We start from the raw sequence: 27211 nt of genomic DNA, 5'->3' as shown, positions 1-27211 counted from the left end.
AATAATATAGTTAGGACACTGCTAAGCATTTTTTGAAAGGCAGAAAACAATTTTGGTCAAGGAACTGGTTCTGAGTGCCTCAAATTTCACTAAGCCCCTAAAAGGTAATACTGTACACTACTAACTTGGTGGTAGGTGCAGTCATATTTTAACATGATGGATTGGACATAGAGAAGACACTAGGTTTCCTTTAAAAAAGCTAAATCAACATTAAAAGAGATACACTACAGTGGAACAAGAAACCCTGGGATTATTACCATCTCATTTTATTTTAAAACATGCATAACTGCCACAGGTAGAGGGAGACATTGGTACATGCTCACTGTAATCTCAGAGCCTTTATGGAAAAATTAAAAACAAACAGAATGGCAGTTATTATTGCATTAATAATTTAATACTCAAATTTCTAACACTTCTAATTATACTTATGTATTCATAAATGATAACTCCCTTGCCTCAGATTCAAACAGGGTGCAAATTCAATCAATATATTTTAACATTTATTATGACAAATTATCCACATTGCAGGAAAAAACATAATTGCTGGCAACTTGTCTATTTAACTTTGCTTTGAATTACCTGAATATCGTGGTACCAGATATAAATGTATTAATTACATTTAAAGATTTCATAAAAACATGTGCAATTTACAGTTTTTGTTTGAAAGCTAAACAAGCTAGGCCTGTATCTTCTGGAGATTAGACGAGTCAAAAGTGACTTAATTGAAACACATAAGATCCTGAGGGGAATTGACTGGCTGGATGTTGAGAGGATGTTTCCTCATTTGGAAGAATCTAAAACTTGGGATTATCCATTTAAGGCAGAGACGAAGGGAAAATATGTTCCCAGGGGATAGAAAACTTCTGAATTTGCTTTGTGAAGAGGCAGTGGATGCAGAATCTTTGAATATTTTTAAGGCAGAGGTACAGATTCATGATTACCAAGAGGATGAAAGAACAAACAGATATGTTGGAATATACAGCTGAAGTTAAAATCAGAATAGCCATAATTTTCATGAATGGTGAAGCAAATTCGAAGGGCCGAGTGGTCTATACCTGTTCCACATTCACATTTGGTGACTAAACAAATTTTAAAACTGCAATTGGTTCTTAATTAGTAAGGGAGTTAAAGGTTAGGGAGAGAAAGCAGGAGAATGGGGTTGAAAAACAAGATCGAATGGAGGAGTAGACCCAATGGGCCGAATGGCTATATGGTCTTTATCCCTCCAGGGTAGAGGGGTTATGAAAGCACTTCTATTAATAAATCACTTGCATTAGAAAAAGACACCAGAATCACATGTTTTAAACTAACTGGACTTGTTTACTCGAGGTCATATTTCTGAGTTTATAGCTGTTAGGGGTCATGACTATTTGACAATATTTTGAGTTCCGTTGGTGCATTGCCTGCTGAAAGAAGTCACTCAACTTGTCTTCTTTCACCTGATTTGAAAAATCTTTTGAGAATCCAGTCAGAGGTGAAAGCTAATGGGGCTATTTTTCCAAGATGATTCTGGAAAACTTCTTCTTGATATCTGCTAAATGAATTGCTTCTGAAAAGATTCTAGTTACCACTGCACGTTTCTAGTGGTACCCATCTACACGTGCCAGGCCACCATACCAAGCAACAACTGGAAACTTTATATCAGAAATTATTTTTCTCCATGAAGTAACAGTTACTTGGCTAAGTTATTGTTACTTCGTAGAGTTGATCTCTGCAGAGAAAATGTATTTATTTTTTCTTGAATGTGTGCATTTTAGGGTATTTATACAAGCATATGCTGACACAGCTTTTTAGAAGCTGTGTTAATATGCGTTGTATCTTTATTGAATAAGTCTGGTTTTATATTAAACAACAAAACTATTGTTCTAAAAAATATGGTTGGTGGATTTGTATTCTAAAACAGTTAGATTAATATATAAAACTAAACATACCAAAATAAGATGAACAACATCAGAACGTTATATTAACATCTCACCCAAAGCACTCTTGTAAGACAAGTATTCATTTTAAAATTCCAGTCCATGTAGTCTGTATAAAATCAGTTGAAACACATCTTGACTAATACTCAATTGTTCTAACACTTGTATTTGTGCATATGCATTTATAAATGATATTTCCCTTCTTGCGGGCTTGGGCAGAAAGTAAGTTTAGTGAATATAATAGGAATAAAATAGAATCCATATATTCATTTATTTCAGAAATAAACTTTTTATTTTATGAAAACAACAATGTATACAATGCTTTGAACATGCTATTGTGTTTCTCACCATATTATATATTTTCTTTGGATTGGTCAAAGCAAACTAATATCTCTGCTAAGCAGCACTAAATTATTTTCTCTCCTTCCCTGCTCACATCTTTTCACTGATGTTTTTTTTATGTAGCCGACATTCCATTGCCAGCACTGATCAGGGAGAAAAACACGCTGATACTATAGTTTTATTCTGGAAGGACTGACATATAAGGTAAGTTCTTATATCTTACACCTATACCTTGTTATAGGTATTGATATGGTATTTTATTTATTACTGTTGTCACGGGCATCAGTATCAGGTTCAACATGGCCAACTTTTAAGTATGGATGCTCTTCATACACAGACTCATGAAACAGCAATCCAAAGAGAAAGTGAAATGGGAGAAACATAGCAGCAATGTACTAATGCCCTTTTTTTAATTAAAAACAGTGAGCCTTAGTCTTATTTTGATGGATGCTACAGTGAAATTGTACAGATATAGTCTATCATGAATAGTACAGTCCTTACAAATATTCAAAGGATTCAAAGCAAAACATCAATACGGTTCTTATATTACAGAGGGAATTACCTCAGGTTTCAGTATACACAAGTTTTATTTGTTTTGCAAGGATCCAACCAGACCTGAGTTAACACTAACATTTTTTTTCTCAAATGTAGCATTATTACAATGTTGCAATCCAAGCAATACTGAGTACAAGACATGCAACAACCAGACTCCCATCAAAACGACTGAAAAATAAACTTTATACAAACGTGCAGTATTCAGTTTCTCAGAAGTCCCCAGCACCAACACAATATCCATACATAATGGCATTAAATCTAATCTTTGCTAGTATCTCTGCTTTAAAACCCAGAGTTGTGCATGACAGCAACATTTATCTTTAAATCACTCATGTGGACTATTTGCCAAATGATTCTGTTTACTACTTTTCTTACAAAGACACTTGCTGGCAGTTTTAGGTCCAAAGCTGACCAATGCAGTCAGTCAGTCATTCTCCAGCACCACTTATTTTGGGCATTATCAGATATAATGCTAATGGAGGAAGGTTAAATGAGATGCAATGAAGTGCATATTATTCATACTATCTAGCCCATTGATGAAAAAGTTAGAGTGTGTGTTCTGGTTTTAGAGAACATTTTAGCAACTCTGGCATTATTGGCTATCAGTCAATAACTTGAAATTCAGCATGAAAAATGAATCAAGTTGACTTTGAACTCTGAAGTATAGGTTTAATTGGAGCTGGATTGTTGATTTTGCAATAACATTTTTGATGTGATGAAAACAATTAATGTTCAAGACTGGGCTGTTCTAATTACTTGAATGAAACAATATGTGGCACCAAGTGGGAGATGCATCATCGAAAAAGTCGATGAAACATTATAAAGTGTGATGTTTTGTCTCATCTCCCTGATCCACTCCTCAGTTGGTCAATGCATTTTAACAGGGCTGTGGAATTACTCCAATGAAATTGAAGATCATTTACTAAGGGGGAGGGGGGGTGGGAGGTGCAAATATTGCGCTGCAGCCTATTGTGCAAATATTGTGCTCTTCAGCTATCCTTTGTTTGGTGTAGTAACCCTTTGAACAAGGCAAGACCTTTTCCTACTTCTAAAATGCAGCTTTCCTTTCACATAAGAATTCAAAGAGTGACTTGCTGTGGGATTAGAATGGTGATAAATGATATTAGATACTTTACAAAATAGAATTAAGAGCATATGCCCAGCTACGGAGCATATTTAATTGATATTATCTTAGAATCTATTAAAGACTAGGAATCTTGCTTTAATTTTGATTCTAGCACAAATGTTACTGCCATTGTCAGGATGAAAAGAATACCACACTGCTCCCAGTTTGAATCTAACCGATAAAATTAATGATACACAAAATAAAACTGGAACTCTGAAGCACATACAGCTTCCTTCAGACTGCGGTGATGCCCAGGATACTGAGTTTTACTTTGGCCACATAAACTATAATACAGGCTTAGTCATACCTGCAGAAACTGCAAGTTAGATTGATTTGAGAATATGGGCTGAAATCTGTACCTACTCAAAAGGTCTCCCAGCAAAAGGTCAAACTATTGTGTGATTAAAACTTCACTTCCTCAATTCCTCACGCTTAAAATGAAGCTAGATTTAGAACAGATCCATAATAAAAATTTGCTTCTAGTTCATTCAATCTCTCAGCTATACAATAGAGGACCTTAAAAACTACAAAACTGGAAAATCCCATTTTCTATCTCTGAAAAGAGGAACCACTGTTCTTGCAGTTTCAGAAGGATACGTTTCTAGCCCATAGGAATGCTGCATCTGCAACATGCACCTTTGTAATACTGGACGGATAATTAACTTAAACATAAGGGGAATTTCACAATATCCTTTGTTACTCCAACAACAGTTTTTTTGACATTGATACAGGTTGCCAAGACTGATTTTTCTACAAATTAATTGCAATTAAGATTTTGTAGTATAATACCATTTTTTTCAGTTTTGAACTGAATTTAAACTCAGAACAATGAGGAGGGATTACAAACCTAACAGATCATAGAAATCATTTGAAATCAGGAAACAGAGACTGAAACTGAATGTAAATAATTAAGAACAGCCATAATGGGTGAATGAGACTTGGCTCATGACATAACACAGGCAGCAGAATTTGAAAATGATTTTTTGTTTGGAAGATAGACGTCTAACAGGAGACCATGAAGTAGTTGAATCTGGAAGTTATAAAAGCATGGATAAGTTTCTCAGTCTCAGAAGGGTTTAAGTGGGCGAGGTTGCAAAGTTGGATGTTGGTGGGCTTCGTGAAGGATAGAATAAGGAGGCAAAAACTCACTTCAAAATCAAACAGATGCCAAGAATGAGAACACCACCTTTTAATGACTAATGTATTTATAAACTGAAAGCAATAAATCACTTGATCTGTATGGAAGGAGGGATATCTGAGTAATAAAATTAAAACCAGAAATTTAGCTGCATTTTGCAGATGTGATTTGCCATATTTTAGAGTGCCTATGTAACACCACAAAATAAACAATGATCAACTTGAGTTAGTTGCTTCCCCAACCCAACTATTCTGGTTTTCATAACTAAAATGAATGAATAATTTTCCTCACCAGTTACAATACAGATGAAATCAACCACCTCCAAAATTTAATCTGTCCTCTATAATTTTCCCCAAGACAATGTTGCTACACCTTGAGGTAATGGAATGGGTCAGCAAAATGCAGTATAGATTTTTCCACAATTGCTGCCAAGTTTTACTCATGTACCTTGTCTCATTATTACTCTCTGTACTGCTAGAAACACCAATGCTGCACCTGGTGAACAGATAAAAAGCTAAACTTATTGTTATTAGAGAACTCCAAGACTTGAAATTATGGCATTCAGAATGTTACTCTCTGATTAATGGGGATAGGGAACAAACCCAAACTTGACTGTAATTATGTGAGGTCTTAAATCTATTATTCTAACTTACAGGTTATTTCAGAACAGCAGCAAGGAAGAAGCAATTGAGCATACTGAAGTAGAAAATACTTTGACACATTTAGAATAACTGGCTTAATTCAAACTTTGTTTCGGTGAACTAGTGTTGATGGCTTTTAAAAGGCTGCAATTTCTGTATGTATTTAAAATGGATAAACTTTACCTTAATAGGAAATCCAGAACATTAAACTGAATCATTCAACTGTCTTTTAGGAAAGCAAATTAAATAATTATTAAAACATCCAATACGACAAATTCAAAATATAAACACAACTGTAATCTACTGTCAACAAGTTTTCAAATAAAATTTATATTATATATTTATATATAATTTTATATATATATAATATATATATATGTACACACAGCAGGCTGTTGGATTATAGTATGCCATAAAATTACAAATATTTTCATCAAAACAAAACAAATAACCTGTTGCTTTTGAAGAATACTGTCATTTCAGAAATTGACTTCCATCTCACAGTACCATCAGAATGCACAGCCAGTGTGAGAGTTGAACTCAGTGATGGACATTTCATACCTCTTCTTTCTGGCACTTGCGGGTCAATATTTAGTCAACCCAACAACACAAGACAGGTACTGGGGCAATAAATCAGTGATGTCTTCAGTTCATTTTCTCCACTGAGAACTAATTATCGCCTGTAAATCGATAAAATAATGTTAGTTCATCTTGCAAATACTTCAATCACTCTCAGTTGTGTAGACATTGTACATTAAATCCTTATTCCATTTAAAGATTATGACACCTATTCAAATAGCTGGCATGATGATTTAATGACAGCAAATGCAGCTAAATAATGCTTAAATAATCTATATATCTGGGCTGATACCAAAACATTTGGGAAATAATAACCTTGTGTGGCACTGGAGGTTAAATGGGGACATTTTCACTAATTATTGCATTACACCTCTGCACCCTAAAAATGGCTTGGTGAACACAGAACCTTACCTGCTGTATCACGTTGTGTTGTTCATGCTTTCATATTAATTTTGCATAACACAAAGTATAGTGCAACATATTTTTGATTGGTCTCAATAGAATAGATAAAAACACATAAGGACATATGAATTAGGTGCTTTCAGACCTGCTCCACTACTTAGTAAGATCTCATTATTCTACATTCCTATCTAACTCTTATGACTTTTCACCCTGTTAATGATCAAGAAATTATCGACCTCTGCCTTTTAAATACTCAAATGCTCTGCTTCTACCACTCTTTGTGGAAGAGAATTCCAAAGACTTACATCTTTCTGAGAAAAAAAATGTCTTTATCTCTGTCATAAATGTAGATTATTTGTATGCGTAGATCCTTAGTTCTAGATTCTCCTACAGAAGGAAATATCCTTCCAAATCCACCTATCAAGGCCCTACTGAGTCTTACATGTTTCAGTTTTTACTTTTCTAAATATCAGCAGATACAAGCACGGCTTGCCCAATCTTATCCTACAAGACACCCCATCCATTCCAGGTGGTTGGGAATCCTTTACTCAAAAACCTTGGGACCAATGGATTTTCGGATAAAGAGTATTCCAATTTTTGGGTCCACTATAGTCTGTTCAGGTGCATTTGGGCCCATTGAATAAACAGCAAAGACCTAAAAATTGAAGGTCTTTTAGAGAACGAACCTGAGCAGACCTGTAAGCACGCTGAGTTCAGGCCCTTTAGGAAGAAACTTCAATTTTATGTCCATTCGGGCCAAGTGAAGGGGGACTCAATGATAGGGCATTATATATGAGGGAATACTGCTGGCAATTCTGTGGCTGTCAGCATGACTCCATGATGGCATGTGACATGTTGCCCCCAGCCCCCCAACAATCCAACAATTTATTCAGTAACATTTCACCATTATATTTTTTTTTGACTTCCTTCTTCCCATTTCTTTAATTACAACTATTCCTGAGATGTCATCGTATCTTTTACATGAAGACCAACGCAATGACTGTTAGATTCATTAGTCGTCTCTTTATTTTCTACCTCATAGACTCACTTTTTTATAGAACCAATATTCACATTCTTAACTGTTCCTTTTTAACTAGGCTAAAGTGAGGACTGCAGATGCTGGAGATTAGAGTTGAGAGTGTGATGCTGGAAAAGTACAGCAGGTCAGGCAGCATCCAACAAGCAGGAGAATCGACGTTTCAGACAAAAGCCTAATGAAAGGCTTTTGCCCGAAATGTCGATTTTCCTGCTCCTCGGATGCTGCCTGGCCTTCTGTGCTTTTCCAGCACCACACTCTCGACTCTTGATCCTTTTAAAGCGTCTATATGAACTTTCAATTTTTAAAAAAATATTTCTAGCTAGCTTTCCCTTGTACTCTATTTTTCCCCCTCAATAATTTTTTTGGTCAGTCTTCATTGCTTTTTCTAGTCTGTCATCTTCTGACCTGCCACCAATCATAGTATCAAACTTTTAAAAAGATATACAATTTTTAACTTTATTTTTTAACTGCAAATGGTGCATCCTACTCCCAGAATTTTCTCTTGTTAGAATATAGATTTTGTGTATACTGAAATTATCTCTTAAATGTTTGCATTTGCATTTCTATTGACCTATCCCTAAACATAATTTGTCAGTTCACTTTAGGAAACAGGGAACTGGGATAAGGATAGGATTTTAATGTGTTACCAGCTGTTCCACTTTTCTACCCTAAGGATTGGAAAATATTCTTCCTCACCATTTCATATCAACAACTTGAACACAAAAATTTCAAAGAAGGCATACGTCAGTATCACATACCTGTGTCGAGCTGTACTGTAAGTGTCTAGCAGGTGGCAACTGGCTAATTCCAGATTCCAGTCAAACATTTCCAGAATTTTCTGACATTCACTTCTTGTCTTCAACCCCAGACAGAATAATTGTTCAACCTATTCGGAAAATATTATGGATGCAGCAATTAGAGGGAGGAGGTTGCAAGAAATAGGGACAGGGGCAGCTGCAAGAGGATCAAGCAGCACAGCTGCAAAAGAGGAAAAGGTAAGCTGCAAGGGAAAATAAATACTGCATAAAAGGAACAGTTTTAAACCTGTCAAAGAAATACTCAGTAACTAGGAGAGGGGGAAAAATGAATTCACTGAGATGATAAATTCCTTGCAAATTAATGAGGAATCTCTAACTTAAGGTCATATATGTTCAGGAACTACTATTGGGGATAATATTAAAATTAATATTTCATTTACTCAAATTTAAATTTGAGATTGAGATCTGAAATGGAACAAAAGGGTTGCTGCCTGGTTAACATGTACTAGTGTCATCCAAGTGAGATAAAAATGCATTAGCTACAATCTCACCAGTCTGTGGAAAGTACACTTAAGGGGATGGTTTTGTGTAGGTAAGTGTGTCTCCGTTACTTTCAACATACTTTTGCTGCTAGCTAATGTATATTGTTATGTGCTAATTTAACTACCATGGTATCTAAGGAATTAATGTTTTCCTTGTACGTTGTGGCCGAGTTTGACGGAGAATTGATAGCGGAGGATATCGATGGATTCCTTCAATGCTGTTTCAGTGCAAATTTAAATGTCCGTATGTCAAACACATACAGATGGTACTATTAATAAGTGGTTGCCCCAACTAATGAATAAGCTAGTCACAATTAAAAAGGAGCCACCAAAAACTAAACCTAGCCACTGAACATCAAAAGTAGCCATCGAGAAACTCTCCAGAAGGGTTCTTAAAAAATATATCACCTTGAAATTGACAGGTGAGCTCACAAAAAAAAAGTTCAAGTTTGCCCCTAAGATTTCAATGTCGGTTGCCCATGCTTGATTGTTTGTCGATCACCACCTGTAAATTCCACCATATTCTTGCATTTATTGTCTGTACAACTCCAGCACAGCTTTATCGACTACAGACACTACAAGGCCCTTTAGAATGAGTGAACAAAGCTTTATCAGTTCTATAATTGAAATAAATCTTCCAGTAGAAACAGAATATCTTGTCAGTAAGTGAAGAATATCATGGAAGGATGAGACAATAGAAAAGACATTGAGAAGCTTCATATTAAAAGTTGTTTCCAGTATTGTTTCCCTGATTACCAGATTACACATTATTCTCTGTGCTGCTTCATATCATCAACACCTTTTAAATCCCTTACTGGAGGAAATTTCACTTTTTGAAGATTAGCCATTGGAATAGCTTCATAATAGCACAGACATTCACAAAGGAATATTAAGAGCTAACCTAATCACATAATTGAAACCTTTATAATTGAATTTACTTTAAATGTTTTTTTCCTTCTTATTCATTCATGGGATGTGGATGTCACCATCTTCGCCAGGTGCCCTCAGGTCCACAAAACAAGTTAAATTAGGAAACAAAATTTATGCAACATGCGAAGCCGAGTCATAGAGATGTACAGCATGGAAACAGACCCTTCGGTCCAACCCATCCATGTCGACCAGATATCCCAACCCAATCTAGTCCCACCTGCCAGCACCCGGTCCATAGCCCTCCAAACCCTTCCTATTCATATACCTATCCAAATGCCTCTTAAATGTTGCAATTGTACCAGCCTCCACCACTTCCTCTGGCAGCTCATTCCATACATGTACCACCTTCTGTGTGAAAAAGTTGCCCCTGAGGTGTCTTTTATATATCTTTCCCCTCTCACCCTAAACCTATGTCCTCTAGTTCTGGATTCCCCGACCCTAGGGAAAAGACTTTGTCTATTTACCCTATCCATTAATTGCATGATTATGGTTCTCATTCTTCAAGATGAATGAATTTTATCCTTTTTTAAGGAAGCAGTTGAGGTGAGTCATTCTTGGCCAGGTGCCTTTATCTAAGCTTCTGCTGTCATTTGTGATTGTGTAGCTTGAATACAAGCTCTCACCTGTACAATTCAGCCTATATAGTACAGACACTTTATTTGCTGTCAAGCCACGGTCAACAGATTAGAAATCACATCCCACACATTAGCTCAGCTTATATGTGTCTATGTAACTTCAAAACCAGATAAATCTGGTGCTGGGATGGACCAAATTAGATTTTAAAGTCAAAGCACAGTGCATTTAACAAATTCAGTTCCTCTTCTCCATAGTCTTTTCCAAAGAGCAGGCTTCATTAGTTGCAGCACCAATAGCCCTGGCACCACAAGAGTTTGAACAAGAGTCTTTGTGATCTACTTAGCACAAACTCCTCCAGTGGTTGCAAACTACTACCAGGTGAGCAGGGACAACCAGACCCTACACCTAGCATCACCAACTCCACTACTGCAAAAATTTTGCAGCTTTCCAAATCAGAAGTTGTTTCGACACAGAAGTGATGCAAGGAAATTGATCAATGCTCTGAATGCACAATGTTAAGGAACAAAAAATAGTAACTCACTCTACGAAAACTAAAGAGAAATGGCATTATTGGAGAAAAGTGATATGAAGTGGTTTCAATTTACAACATCTTACTTGCGTACTTTGTTAAAGCTGAGTTAAATTCTGTATCCAAGAGGATGAATTTATATCCTCTCAGTGAGAAAGACGACTGCTGGAACCTGCCACGGTGCAACAACTGAAAGTAAGACTATCTACATTTAGGGGAGTACCATGTTTTCACTGGGGGCTCAACGCCATTAAAGAGTTCAGGTCCATTAAACACTTAACTTGCTAACAGTACAGATGCATGGACTGACTTACAGAGATAGGAAGGAATTGGATCACCACTCAACCCAATGAGAACTATGCAAGGCGGAACGACTTGCCAAAACCCTTCAGGTAATGGGCTTTCAGTACAGTAACTTTTAACAATTAACAGCTAGCACTGCCTTTATTTATCATAGCCACCACAACACTGTTCTCATTTAGAGTTGGTGCAATTAGGTTAAGGATGGATCGGAGCTCACGATTACCTTGAGGTACTGTATGGCTTTTTGAACGTTCCAGTTGTGGTTCTGAAGCGCAGTCTGACATTCCTCCATCGTAACGCCATGAACATTCTCCTGAACCTGAACACAGAAACATTTCTGAACTTCTGATTTATTATCACACCACTTCTCCGGACTAAAGTGTGACTACCTCCATAAAAACTATGATATTTCATGTGGAGCACTCTGACAGAAACTGTTACTATTTACACCAAGTGTGTAGTGCCTATTGGGGTGTTACCATGTCAGTTTTAATTGCTCACAATACTGGGACCTACTCCACCTGCTTTGAAATTACCATATTCTTCTTTAACATGTTATTTTTGTTTTCTTCTAACTTTTTAGTGACTTAAATATTATAGGTGATATCAATTTCAACTTTCAAAACTTCTATCATTGGCTATTAAGCATCTTCATTTGTTTGCATTGCTCAAGAAAACTGGGAGATACTGCATGGTGGATTAGTTAGTAAAGTTAGGTGACATTGTATCCAGGGAGAGCTAGCTAATTGGATACAAAATTTGTTTGACGGTAAGAGACAGAAAGTGGTGGTGGAAGGTTACTTTTGTGTCTGGAAGCCTGTGACCAGCAGTGCATTGCAAGGATCGGTATTGTGTCCACTGCTTTTTGTTATTTATGTAAATAATTTGAATGTGAATATAAGCAGAATGGTTAGTAAATTTGCAGATTGCATCAGAATTGGTGGTGTAGTGGAAAGTGAAGAAGGTTATCTCAGAGTACAATGTGACATTGATCAGATGGGCCAATAAGCTGAGGAGGGATAGAGGGAGTTTAGTTTAGATAAGTGTAAGGTGTTGCATTCTGGCAAGGCAAACTAGGGCAGGATTTATACAGTTAATGGTAGGCTCCTGGGGCTTTGCTGAATGGTAGGCTTTGCTGAACAAAGAGACCTTAGGGTACAGGTTCATAGTTTATTGAAGTTGGAGTCACAAGTAGACAAGGTAGTGAAGATGATGTTTAGTACACTTGCCTTTATTGGTCAGTGCACTGAGTATAGGGGTTGGGTTGTCATGTTGCAGCGGTACAGGACATCAGAGAGACCACATTTGGAATATTGCATTCAATTCTGGTCTCCCTGCTATAGGAGAGATATTGTGAAACGTGAAAGGATTCAGAAAAGATTTACAAGGACATTGCCAGAGCTGAGCTATAGGGAGAGGCTGAATTGGATGGGGCTATTTTCCCTGCAGCATCAGAGGCTGAGAGGTGACTTAGTACAGAGTTATAAAATCATGAATGGTATGGATAGGGTGAACAGTCAAGGTCTTTTCCCCAGGGGAGGGGAGTCCAAAACTAGAGGACATAGGTTTAAGGTGAGAGGGGTAAGATTTAAAAGGGATGTAACGGGCAACTTCTTCATGCAGAGGGTGATGCACATATGAAATGAGCTGCCAGAGGATGTGGTTCAATTACAACATTTAAAAGAAATCTGAATAAGTACATGAATAGAAATGTTTTAGAGTGCTAAGTGCCAAATGCTAGAAAATGGGCCTATATTTATCCATATCTGGTCAGCATGGATGAGTTGGACTGAAGAATCTGTTTCTGTGCTGTACAAATCTATGACTCTATGTGCATCTTCTACAAATTTAGCATGTGCATCTGAATCATGGTAAATTGGTCACTATATGCATGTCACATGAAAATTAGAGTACAAAAGGAATTACTGTAATCTAGTCAATGGGTATCAACTGTAACTTCAGACCATTAGGATCCAGATTTTGATATATTAAAGGAAACTGCGAATTATGTTAAACTATTGAGACTACGGAAGGAATCTAAACTAACCAGCTCTGTATTATTTATTAACAAAAAGTAGTACCCAACATTTGTAAAGTTTCAATCACAATTTTCACCATTTGCCAGAAGGTACAGGAAACATACTGCCCGTCTCTGATTATAACAGACATATTTATTCTGTGCAAGGCAATTATCTGTTTTTCTGCTCTCAATTATCTGCCCTCCAAATTACAGAAATGAGGTCCAAGGACAAAACACAGAATTATCATAATTAAGCAAATTTACACTTTTGATACTGTAATACTGTCAAACTACAGTCTTTGGAGATTCCCAAGTAATGGAGCTCCACCTTGTGATGGAATGTAAATTACATATATTTTGAATGCACCGCACCAGTTCCATGGCAATTACAATGGCCCAGCTCTTCCAAATAATGGTAAGAGTGAAATTCCTACTGATGTCCAAGTTTAAAATTTTGAGTTTATCTTATTTTTATACTAAGGCCTTTCGAGTTTACATTTCTACCCAAGCTTCAATCAATTCATGTACACCTGGAGAGGCCTGAGCACTAGAGTAATGGAATTAAAAGTAAAACTATCTCACTTTTTCATTAAAAAAATGACATGCTTAAACTCTGACCAGCTCAGTGCCCTACTGTCTTTTTAAATAGGCATGTCACCCCTACAATGCACAAGCCATACCACATCACCACCAGGCCCTCTCAATGTACACACTTGCACACATGGTGTGACAATATTTACTGCCCATCCCAAAGATGCCCAATCCCGACTCCAACTCCTCCAACACTATGGCCTCTTCCCACATTGGGTTTCTTCAAGGAAGCTTGGAGGTTGGGGGGTGGGGAAGAGTTGGTAAGCATTATCTGCGATGCAAAGAGGGAGCAGGGAGTGTTATGCTTTATTGAGGGGGGAGGGAACAAAAGTAAGCATAGTTTATGGTTTGGGAAGGAGGAGGTAAACATTCTCATCCATACATGCAGCATGGATGTTTTTAGACCTTTCTGTACCACCTGCTCTTAAATACTGCCTTACACCTGAAGTTAATGGTAGGAGAAACACCTAGTAAAGCCCAAGTTGCAAATTCTAAGGTCAGTGTCAGAGACATTTTTGGAGTGGCATAGACAGTGTAATTGTGCTCACTACAAGTTTCAACTTCCTGGGTAAACATATGCACACCAACTGAATCTTCCAGAGGATACCGACATGTAACAATTGTGAATGTCTTGATATTTGCTGCTGTCATCATTTGAAAATTCGATCCATTACGCCCTGTAAATGTGGTCCCTTTTTGCTGAGGGTCCAAAATCAATTTCACAGAGGCTTAAATTCAAACATCATTGACTAAAATAGCCACTGTAATCTCTCAATTACGCCAGAACAAGTGGAAGTGTGCTGCGGCACAGTTAGCTGCAGATTCCTAATACTCAGCTCTCTTCTTACTATAAACAGCTACCCAGCCTAGTTGTCGTCTAAGTAGGATTAATGAAATATATAAAAAAAGTACTGCAACACACTGCAATAACCATATGGTCCTAAATCTTAAAGTCTCCAAAAATCTAGCATATTTTATTTACAAATGAAGCTATTAAATAAATGGAATTTCAAGACATAATTCTCTGGTCTGTACTGAATTAGCTGATCTCTAACAGCATACGAATTCAGAGGAGATGAACAGTCCAAAACTGCCTTTATTCCTATCATGTCAAAAATATTATTTACCACCTATGATGAGTTGTGAGAACACAGATCATCCATTTCTTCCAGATAAAGTTCCAAACACAAGTAGATGTATAGATCAAATTGCATTTATTAATACTGTTAAAATGATGATTTATATTCAGTATTATTTGAAAGAGCCAGGTTTGAATGATTGTACAAAAGGGAATAACTGAAGTAGTTTCTTGAAAAACAGTCATTAAAAGATCCCTGTAGGCTTTTTAGACTTGTTTTTTGAAACCAAACTTTCTAGAAATCACATGAAACGCGATTAAACTTCTTCTCCATTTTCATGCTACTGAACAGACCTCAAAAGGTTCATGCACGGCACCGGATTCCATAAGCAGAAGCCATACGTCAGCACTTTGATCAATGCATGTAGAGTTTCCCAGTGTCTATGCAGTCATGCAGTTTAGATGAAACAGTGCTGGTGATAATTGATTTTATTAAATCGCTACTGGGGCTGTTTAGAACAGTGATTGGCCTGGAGAAATTCTTGGTTTATGTAAGAAAGTTATGATAGGATGTAGAAACAGAAGTTGGCATTTAGCCCATCATACCTGTTCCACCTTCAATTAGATAAAGCTGATCTGATTATCCTTTCCTCCAGGCATTCCTGCCTTTTTCCCCCCATAAGCCTGGATTCTATTACTTATTAAAAATCTCTCAAGATGGAGGGAAGCATTCTGAGAGTCAGCTGAGTTAAAGGAAAGCCTAATGAGAATCTCTTCTACTTCTGGAAAAAAACCTTTACTTCATCTCAGAGTAAAATCCATTTGTTCTTTTGAAAGAGAGCTTGAAAGAACACCTCAGGATTGTATTTCCTGTGCAAGCTGTGCCTGCAAGTCTTCAGGACATGATTAGTGACTTGACTAGATGTGCCAGAATATCAGAGCATTAAACTCTAGCACATTCTATGCTTTATTCTTCTGACTTTAAGAATAACTCATCACCAAAGTGATTTCTTTTCAAAAAGCCAATCTCTAGAGAAAGATCTGTTTTCTCTTTCTCTTTTGCTTAAGACAGAGCATATGCATTTGCAAGTGTACTTTAGATATGGATGTTTAACTACATTACTAAATTACCAAGTTATGATATTTCCGAATGTGCATGTTAACGAAATATTCCATCTTTATTGAATAATTTTTGTTTTGATTGGTGGTGCAGCTCACTACCACCTTCCCCAGGACAAATAAGGATGGACAATAAATGTGCACCCAGACAGTGACATCCACATTCCATGAATGAATAAAATAAAAATGGAAGAGAGAAAATTTCACAAACTCAGGAAGATCGTGTATGCATATAGAGTTTTTCATGGCAGCTAAATGTCCAAAACTCCAAACCAATTAAAACCTTTGATGTAATTCAGGAACTTTGGTGGCAAATTTCCAGATAAAAACAGACAGCACCAGATTATCTGGTGTTTTTGTGTTGGGATAAGGGATAAGAGATAAACGTTGACTAGAACATCTGAACAAACTCTTCTGTATTTATTTGAAATAGTACTATGGGATCTCATTCAGTTATCTGGGAGACCAGGTGGGATCTCAGTGAAATGAAGACATCGGTCAGGAATGCATTAGACTAAACAACGCCTAGAATTTATCGTCAAGTCTCTTCAGTGAGGTCTAAATCAACAAACTTTTGATTCAGAGAGGCAAGTTCAACAACTGACTTTGGACCAGAGATAGAAAACAATTTGGAACGTCCTGCAAAAATCGTATGTCTTTACTTCTCTATAAGTTTGTTTGTGGACTGATACGGGAAAAGAACAGTTATATATAAACAAAACAAAAATTGTGAAAGACTGCTGTTCTTTTTAAAAGCAAGTAACCTGACACTTTCTGTAGACTGTTTAAACAATTGCTTGTTCAGGCAGTAGTGGAAGCCTGGAAAGCTGATGAAGTACAGCCGGGGCTGTGTACATAAATAAAGCTTTGGCTGACAACAAGTAAGTGATTGTCCACAGACTAGTGTCTAGTTATATGATTGTGATTCTACCATTGCTGATGTTGTAAGATCAACCTTGGTTCAATGAGGAATGAAAAACACAGTCAGTAAATGCACTGAAAATGAGGTGCCAACTTGATAAAGTTACAACACGGGACTGCATGCATGCCAAAAATGGAATAGTGGCATGCTATAGGCAAAGCTTGGTGAATTCTGATCAACAAAGCTTGAAATCCTACCATATCCGGTGAATGGTGTTGGACAATTCAACTCATGGAAAGAGGAGGCTGCATGAACGTCAATGATGATAAAGTCCAGCATGTAAGAATATAGAAGACCTGGCTGAAATATCTGAGACCCATTTTCAGCTTGAAAAGGTTGAGGGATACACTATTTCAGTCTTTGCCTTAAGTCCCTGCCATCAGAGATGCTGATCTCCAGCCAATTTGAGAAACTACATAACAAAAGTTCGCTGAGCATTCTGCAGCATACAAGGGCTCTTGCAGCAGGCAGCATCCAAGCTCTCAGGCTGAAGCTCTGATCCAGAACTAGCCCCAATATTAGGCAATCTGTTCCAGTATAGCTCACATGACTATCTGAACAACAAAGTCTCGAAAATCGCATACTTAGAGATATTTTTAATTAATCTGTCCATGCATGTAAAGACAGACCTCTGTAGCAAGTGCACCTTGAAACCCGGCCTCCTGTACCAGAGGCAAAGACATTACCACTCTCCTATATACTCTAATTGTCTAGTTGTAGATATTTTCCCATCAACTTGTTCAGACATAATATTGCTCTTGTGGCACAGCAGTAGTGCCCCTAATTCTGAGCCAGTAAGCCCAAGTTCAAATTCCTTATGTTCCACTTGGAGTCAAGTCCCAGAGATGTGTAACAACATCGCCGAACAGGCTAACTAAAAGTATCTACACACCTCTGGAGCAGGTGGGGCTTGACTCCAAGCCTCCTGGCCCAGAGAGAGGGACACTACCACTGCACTAGAAACTTAAATTGTTCACTTATATGCAGTCCACAATAAAGGAAGACAAATTAAATTCAGCCAATTACTCTCCTATTATTCAACTCTCAGTTATCAGCAATATGCTGGAAAGAGTCTTCAACAGAGCGATCAAGTGGTTCTTATTCAACAGCAACCTGCACATCATTCCATCAGGACCACTCTACTCCAAACCTAATGACTGCCTTGCCTCGAAACAATAGAAATACTGAATTCCAAAGGCAAGGTAAAAGTGACTGCCACTCTTATCAAGACAACATTTGACTGAATGTGGCAATAAGGAGCCTGAGCAAAATTTAAGTCAATGGAAATTGGGAGAAATTTCTCACTGGTGGGAATTATACAGAGCACAAAAGAAATGGTTAAGATTGTTGAAGGATAATCCATAAACATCGCCTCCACAGCGCATCAGTGCAATAAATCGTTACAATAGTTTACTAGGGTCAGCCATTTTCAGCTGCTTCAATAATCTCACCTCCGGCATAAGGTCAGAGGTGGGGTTATTCGCAACATGAGCGGTTCCATTCATGACTCTTCAGATTATGAAGCAACATATGCTGACATTGCAGCAAGGTCTGGACAACATTCAGGCTTGGGCTGGTAAGTAAAAAGTACCATTTTTCCACACAAATGCCAAATGACGACCATCTCCCTTGACTTTCACCCTGCAAAATTGGGTTGGGGAGGGTGTTATCATTAAATAGAAAGTTAATCCATACCAGCCAATTAAACATTGAGCCTACAATAGGATTTGATTAATTTACGATTTGCAGTCAGCATGGACAAGCTTAGACTGAAGGATCTGTTTGCACCTCTATGACTCATAACAGCAGGTCAGTCGTGAATATGTTCCCATGAGTAACAGCTTCCAGACTCACCAAAGTTTTTTGACAACCTAGAAGGCACAAATCAGGAATTTGCTTGTTGTATCATTGCAGCTGTGACAAGAGTGTGGTGTTGGAAAAGCACAGCAGGTCAGGCAGCACCCGAGGAGCAGTAGAATTGATGTTTCGTGCATAAGCCCTTCATCAGGAATCGTGATGAAGAGCTTATGCACGAAACATCGATTCTACTGCTCCTCGGATGCTGCCTGACCTGCTGTGCCTTTCCAGCACCACGCACTCAACTTTGATCTCCAGCATCTGTAGTGCTCACTCTCTCCCTACAGCTGTGACAAACTATAGATTTTCTTTTCCTGTGTTTAACATGGTGGTTGCTGAACATGTTCATAAGAGATTGCTAACATGCTTTCTACAAAAGAACATAGAAGTTTATAACACAAAATTATGTTTCACAAGACCTCTCTAATACCATCTTATTACTAATATCAGAAAGAAAAATTCAACTCTTCTTAGCCTCAACTTATTGACACTCAAACCTTGGGGTAAAGATCTGTCTAAGCTCCTTACTGAGGCAGCACCACTGTAAATTCTACATTCAGCTGACTTTATTTTCTTCAGTTAAGATTTCTTTCTGAGACCCTTACACAACTGCAACGTCAGCTTACTATTATTATTTAATGTGTTCCATAGACTCATCTCTTCAATTGCCTTCTGTTTCTGGAGCTCTCTCTTAGAGGTCTTTAAGCTACTCAGGACTTATTTTCAGTCCAGAGTGTAACTCTACCAGCGCTTTCTCTGTAACACAATATTATTCTGAATGACACCAGCACATTTCTGAATGGTTCTGTCTTCTTGTGTTACTGGGCTCCTATCCTCAGACAACAGCAGCATGTTTTTCTTTCTAGATTTATTTTTTCTAAATTGCTCACCTCAAGAGTTTAACTACCTAATTAAAAGATTTGTAAACAAAAGTGTCTGGACACCCCTGATCACATACAGAATTCAAAATGAAACTGAAACTTGTATTCCTCTTCTTAAGGCACACAATATAGAAATAACCAGCAAACTTAAAGCTGCCTAGAATGCAAATTTCTAAGTCATGATAGACGTCATGAATCTTCGTCACAATATTCTCCATTTGCCTGGATGTGTGCAGCACCAGAGACACTCAAGAAGTTTGACATCTGCCATGAAAAGTCAGCATGTTAGATGAGCGACCCATCCATCAACCGTAAACATTCACTGCCTCCCTCTTACACACATATGCACAGACTTGTGCAAGGGATATATCTCAATTGCCCAAGTCAAGAGACCTTAGATCTCAGTTAGCAGAGTCAAATCTGTGCAGGTTATTGCAGGAGTAGCAATTATTACTAAGCAGCAACCAACATTCAGATGATGCCAGACCAGCTGAGTTTCTTGAGTAATTTCTGTTTTGTACTTCAGTACTGTTTATTTGGCTCACTGATTCCAATCATGTTCGACACTAATCTACATTCTATTTATAACAGGTATGTGCTCTCATGTTTGGACCCTAGATATATCCTACCCTCCTGTAGAGAGTACTCAGTGATAAGTCAGACTTCTTTTCCTACAATCTTTTTGCTTAAAATTACACAACATCATAGCTTAGTCACATGAACTATAGGGAGCCCTTAATGGTGTAATGCAGAGTTTATTTTGTCCCATTAAACTGATACATAAAATCTTCACATGTTGTAAACTTTATAGTTTTTTTAACCTTCGTTTAAATGGCAAATTATTTCAAAACCTCAAATCATTACGTTGCTCTCTCCACACTCCAAAGCTGTTTTCACAGGTTTGTTGTCTCAGAAACTATAATTTGGGTGATGGATAATTACATACTTTACTTAGGTTTTGTGAAATGATATATCCATCTGGTGAACACAACCTAATAACATTGCTTCATTTATCCAATGATCCTTCTCATCTCCTAATGCACTAAATCACAATCAGTATTTCTCAGCTATGGAGTACTACTTCTACGGCATTTTCACTTCCAGGCCTTCCCATTTTGACCCTCATGACCCATCTGGACCTCTACCCTAAAGAAAAGCTGCAGAATACCTTGCTGCAGTGATGCAGTGAGGTGTTGGTTAAATGCAGTTTAAATGGCAGACCAAGCATGCAGAGAATTTCTGAGGGCTAGCATGCATTCAGCTGCATACAAGGTTTCAGATGCATACTGCATTTCAGGTGGTCACTCAGCACATGGGAATGAATTTAGCACAAAAGTCTGACACGCGACAATCACGAGAGATGGATTCCTCCAATTTCTCTCTAATTTGTAACATGGTGGTTCAGAAGCTGTATCTTGTACAAACAAACAGTGTGCTATTAGCCTCCTACGGGGTTCTCCAATGCTGTTCCCATCTCCAACATATAATCCTGCTCACTTGTGGACAGTACTTCATTACGTGACAACACAAGTAGCCATTTTACGGACTTCTGCGATGTGTGCATTTATGCTGGCTGAAGGTGTGCGTGAATCAGGTGATGTTACATTCTCAGTAGATAACTCCCTCTGAAAAATATTCATCATCCTGTTAACAGCTGTGGAATGATAATTAATGAGATGTAAAAGATGTAAATTGGAACTGACAAGGTGAACGGGTTCTAAGTCACTACTGTGCTGATCATCATTCTTTAAAACCTGCTGACATCAAGTTGACATGAGTAAGTGTTATGTCATGTGGTTGTAAGATATTAAATTTCACTGCTAGGTAGCTTGGAGACCTGCATTCTAAGACCTGGATTATTGGGTGCATCCTCCTCAGCAGACATCAATGTCGCAATGACTGGAGGGCTACCTCCAGTTCTCTGCTGCTCTTCTGTGTTGTCCTGCAAGGAGACCAATGAGTGGAATGTTTTAAGAGGATCAAAGAACAGCATTTTGAAGTGCTGCGTATAGTAACATGAAGGCCAATGACAGTGGTAGCCAGTACACAAAATAATAATTTCTCTTCCAACCCACTCCCCCACCACAAACCACAAAAAGGCTCTTCCTTAGAATTTCTCGAGGACCACTCAATTTTGTGGCAACATTTTGGGTTTCAAGGATACTTCTACCATTCTCATTAACTCAATTATTAGGTGATGCAGTAATGTAATAACAATACCTTCTGTATTAGTGTCCATATATAGATGCTTGGTTCAGCATAATTAGAAGCATTCATCAATACCCTTAGCAATTTATCAATGTTTCATTAAACTTAAACCCACAGAATTTCTCAGACACCAGATTATTTAAATTAACAACTTTGACAGGCTTAAGTTAGCAGCAATTTTTTCAAAATGACACACACTCCTTAATACAAAAGTGATAATCCCAAGTACACATTCCACAGACTGGTGATGTCACAGCTAGCGTATTTCCATTGCACATGTACAAACCTGGAAGATTTAATCAGGCAATAACAATAGATTTTCTACATTTTATATTTCAAATTCAGATTTAAATATAACAATTGAACTGGATTTTCCAAGGATGGCAATCTCATGTAGATTACCATTCTGTGTCTTTATTTTAACAAAAGCAGGGAGCTCCACACTTGAGAGGAGATTCTCATCAGGGATCCTACAGTAATGCAGAGCTGTATTTCCATTCTGACAATTTGTTTGCAGTGCAGTAGATGCTATAAGGCATGGACCAGATTTTGCAGGGTGCAAGGACCCCAATGCCATAAGCCCCACCTTCCATCTGACCCACCCTGTCTAAAATGTAGGAGAGATAGTCCAAGGCAATACAGCCATTTAATAAACAATTGGGTGTCAACAGTCTAAACGTAAGTCATTTGGCCTTCAGGAAGGAGGAGTCTCATGTCATACAGCTATTGGCTAAGCAGAAGCTGGCAGCTGTGCAGCACTGGTAGCAGTTGATTATTTTGGGCTGGCAAAGGGTGTAACGTTAGCAGGTTCCAGTGTGAGGTTTGGTGAGCTTAAAAGTTACAGGCTTTGAGAGAATGTCAAACCTTGGTGGAGGCCTCTCCAGAGTTCCAATGAGGTCATTAAGGAGGCCATAAATCCGATTCATCACCAGTCCACACAGAGAAACCAGTTTGGTTGAGTACTTAGCTGCAGGAGCTTTGCTGCTGTTCATGAATGCCCGAACACCAGGGGAATAATGTTGAGTGGGCTTTAATTACTTACTTAAAGGGTTCAATTGGTCCATTGGGCCATATAGTACCACCACTGTTGTTGGTAAAATTACAGTGGGGGCAGGAGTAGATGGGTACATGATGGTCAGGTTACCTGCTGGTGGAAGAGCAATATATTCCAGTCCAATGCTTCATACACTAATACACACTGTTAGAGTTGCTGGGTTTTAACTCTAGACCCTCAACAAGTAAACTCCAACTTGAAAAATATATTTACATGATCTATGAAACAAGATGAAAGGACATCTATTCTTGAATCCAGCCAACAAACCCTTGTCATTCAGGCTGAGAAATTCAAAACTAATAAACTAAAGAAAATATATGGTTTCATCTTATGTTTGGATATTCCAGTCACTTTAGAATTGTGTTTTACTATAACAATACTGATCAGCTTTAAGTATTCATCCTGTTCAGAATGTCATTAGTAAATTTGTGTTAAATTTACTTACTATTTTAATTTTGTCCGAAGGTGTAATACTGTCTGTCTTGCCACTTGAAATCTCATAAGACATTTTTTGCAGACTATGGGAACTTTTCATTGTTGCAACAAAGGACCCAGGATTACTATTGTTGGATGAAAAATTGGTTTTATGCTCAGGATGTTGCATCATTGGCCTCACTGTTGCTGTGGTCACAGGTTTTCTGGAGCAGTGTTCATCCATACTCTCAGCCTCTTTGAAAAATTTTTCATATTTGTCCAGATAAGAAGGTCTCTCTGGAAGCAAATAATAATGGGTGCTGCTAACCTTCTTTCCATCTTTCACTATTGGCAGGATGCAAGGTCCTTTTGTGTTGTCCTTTCCTGGTGCTTGAATGACTTTGGGTGAGGCATATTTTGGGTCAGAGGCGAAACTCTGAGTGGTGGGCATTAACTTGATCGGAGATGTTGAAAGGTATGCACCGACAGTTAACGTTGTCATTGAAGATGCTGGTGGCCGTTGTTGGGGAAAACCAACAGGAATTGCCTTAGGACTTGGAGTTCTTGAAGACGGCTGGGACATTGGATCCCTGGGAGGAATTTGTGGAGGCTTGTCCTCTTCACCTCCAGATGCAGGTGACAATTCACCAGACCAGTGACCTAACTCATTTTTCCTCAAAGGCCGAGGGGGAATGGGAATCCGTGGTGGAATCTGAGGTCTATCGTCAGAAATAGTTGGGGACACGCTTGCTGACAAGATGGGACTTGGTGTAGAGGCTGGTGTTGAAATGACAGGGACATTAAGTTTTCTCATGCATTCTTGTTGAAGTTCCTCAAATATCTCAGCTGACTGAGAGAAGCTGGTCTGTTTTGTGTGCCTGGGTGGTAAAAATAAATTATCCTCCACTTTGAGCTTTCCTTTGCCATCTGTGTCATGCACAAATGCATAATTAGTTTCCCCCACTTCTTTATGCCTTGGTAACTGAACAGTTCCATATTTTGATACTTCACCAATTAATCCTGTATCTAGATTATTAATGGATGAAACTTCAAAATCATCTTCATCCTGAGCAACATCATCATAGGCTGGAGGTGGAGGCAGGGGTTTGGAATCCCAGTCAACAATAGGGACAGGGTGCAAAGGTCTAGGCAAAGTCCTGGTTGGACTCAGTGGTGGTGTCTTGTCCAGCAGTGAGTAAGAATCCAATACTAGCTTGGCCAATGTAGGAATAGTGTTGGCCAGTACAGGAGATGGAGTTGGGCTTGTCTGTTCATCTCCAAAGTCAATCAGAGCCACCTCATTAGCTATATGACCAGAGGATTTACTCCCATCTGATGACCTCTCCCCCAACTTTGTGGCAAAAACACGAGCAGCTGGCTTATTGAGCTTTAAGGTTTTCATTGGGCCCTGTTTCTTCAGGCTAAGCTTTTTTGGAGGTAATGAGACAGCAGCTTCCTCTTCAATTACAGGGTCGTATACAGGCTCTGAAATATATGCAAGAGCAGAATTACTTAACACAGAATTCAGAAATAAAATAATTTTAGAAAGGTCAAAACAGTCCATTTCTTTGAAGGTTGTACCCTGCTACCATTTGTGCAATATTTTAGTCTATGAATATGCACTTGAACATAGAAGCAGGAGGAGACTATTCAGCCCATCAAATCTGAATCATCACCATTCAATATGATCATACCTGATCATCTACTTCAATGTCTTTTTTTCACAGATTAGCCCCATATCCCTTCCCTTCATTGCTATTTAAAAAACTGATAAATTCTATTTTAAAGATACTTGATGACTGAACTTCCATAGCTCTCTGGGGTAGAGGATTCAAAGAGTTGGAACCATGAACAAAATTTTCATCTCTGACCTGAGTGCCATTTTCAAATTCCCCTGGTTCTAGACTTTCTAGCCAGGGTAATCAACTTACCTACATCTACCCTCTCTATCTCTCTAAGCATTTTGTAGATCTTCATATGATCACATTTCATTCATCGAAACACCAGAGAACATGGGCCCAGTTTTTCCAGTCTTATCTCCATAGAACATTCTTACCATTCCAGAAATAAGTCTGGTGAACCTTCTTCCTTTTACTAAGGAAATTTACAGCACTGTAGGAGACCAAATAGACAATGTTTTTAATACCAGTACTTTATTGGTGTGGTCCAAAACAGTTTCGCTGTCCTGATCTTTTCCCATAGCCCTGTAACATCTTCTCCTTCAAATATTAAACAAATTTCTCCAGGGAAAGTGCAATAGTCTCTCTGCTTGAACCACTTACTTTGATAAAACATTCATGGTCTAATAACCCATTGCATTAAGAGATGTTTTCAATTTTTACAATTACTTTAATGTCAGGAAATATTGTCTTTGCATACTACCATGTACCCAATTTTACAAAACCTCATGAAGTTTTCTCTCTTGCTTCAGAGGCAATAGTCCAAATATCTCAAATCTCTCCTCACAGCTATTGATTCCTCCTCCTGACAAAACTACCATTTATATACTCCAGAGTTGTTAATGACCTTCCTAAAACCGCACACCAGTTTCTGTCTAACAACGTCTTGCACAGTTTTTTTTTTCTAAAATTTATAATGCATGCATTCTGCATATGAAATCCATATTTTTGTGGTCTTAATCCTTTATTTACCTGCTCTTGCAAATAATTATGATTATGAATCCCTGGCATGCTCTGTCATTCACTTTTTAGCATTTTTCCAATGAACATGCATTCCCATCCAATAAAATACCTACATCTTCCATAAGTTAAATAAATTATTAACTCCAGAATTTGATATACAACTATGATTCCTCTTAACATTATTAGTAGAAGTCAGATAATAGTGTTTATGTTATACCCAAACTATTGTCCATCATAATTATACTGATTTAGTAGCCTTTTGTCTGGATAAATTTTGTTTCTTTTTTTTTAGAAAGAACTAGCATCCTTGTTCTTTTATGCCCACAAAATGTCCTGAAATGTTTCATAGCCAAATAATTACTTTTAAACAACAATCAGTATCATTACTCAGGCAATCAATTTGCATGAATAAGGTATCACAAACCAAAGGTAAAGGTCTTATAGCATGCATTTTTGTCATGTTGATTAAAAGGATAAATATTGGTTGTGACATTAAAAGATTTCACCAACCCATCTCAACATATCCACTCAAATGAACAGAGGAGACCATGCTTTGACTTTTCATCTGAAGGCTAAGACTACTGCTCTAACAATTTGGCATTCCCACAGTACCACAATGAGACATCAGTTTCCATTATGCTTTCAAGTCCTGAAATTCCGACTGAAGTCACAATCATTTGACGTTAAGACGGCAGTGCTACAAATCTCACGCGACAATTAACATTCTTACATTAAGTTCTTGGTGTTTTAGTGAGCATTACAGGTACACATTTTAAAAGATCTTCAGCCCAGTGAAATCAGATTTCTTATTTCAGACAGCAGGTAGAACCATTTTTCAAAGGGAGTTGAAGCATACTGATGAGAAACCAATTATCAATGAATACAAACAGATAAGTAACTTCATGACAATATCTTTGCCCTATGATTGATGTAAATCATAGACAATATTTCCATAGTGTAGGCTGTTTATGAATTTGTCAGGTTGCATTCCCATGAGTAACAAAAATAATGCATCTTCCAGATTACATCTGTACTTAGCATATTTT

At 37.8% G+C, this 27211-nt stretch overlaps 1 protein-coding gene across 7 annotated transcripts in view; it reads right to left on the bottom strand.

The window, feature by feature from the left end:
• Window positions 1-5996: 5996 nt before the first annotated feature.
• Window positions 5997-27211, bottom strand: part of tnk2b (tyrosine kinase, non-receptor, 2b) — a 244856-nt gene continuing 223641 nt past the window's right edge. For 3 of the 7 annotated variants that reach the window (XM_060834691.1, XM_060834692.1, XM_060834689.1), the window contains 4 exons: window positions 23555-25008; window positions 11603-11698; window positions 8500-8627; window positions 5998-6401 (listed from right to left, as the gene is read on the bottom strand). In XM_060834691.1, coding sequence (XP_060690674.1) covers window positions 6395-6401; window positions 8500-8627; window positions 11603-11698; window positions 23555-25008 — 1685 coding nt within the window. In that variant the 3' untranslated portion in view covers window positions 5998-6394. Of the gene's footprint in view, window positions 6402-8499; window positions 8628-11602; window positions 11699-23554; window positions 25009-27211 lie in introns of all 7 variants that reach the window. The other 4 variants (XM_060834696.1, XM_060834690.1, XM_060834693.1 and 1 more) reach the window with 4 other exon arrangements.

Source organism: Hemiscyllium ocellatum, chromosome 13, assembly GCF_020745735.1.
Source record: "Hemiscyllium ocellatum isolate sHemOce1 chromosome 13, sHemOce1.pat.X.cur, whole genome shotgun sequence".
Taxonomy (NCBI): Eukaryota; Metazoa; Chordata; class Chondrichthyes; order Orectolobiformes; family Hemiscylliidae; genus Hemiscyllium; species Hemiscyllium ocellatum.
This window is presented reverse-complemented; position numbering and strand designations above follow the sequence as displayed.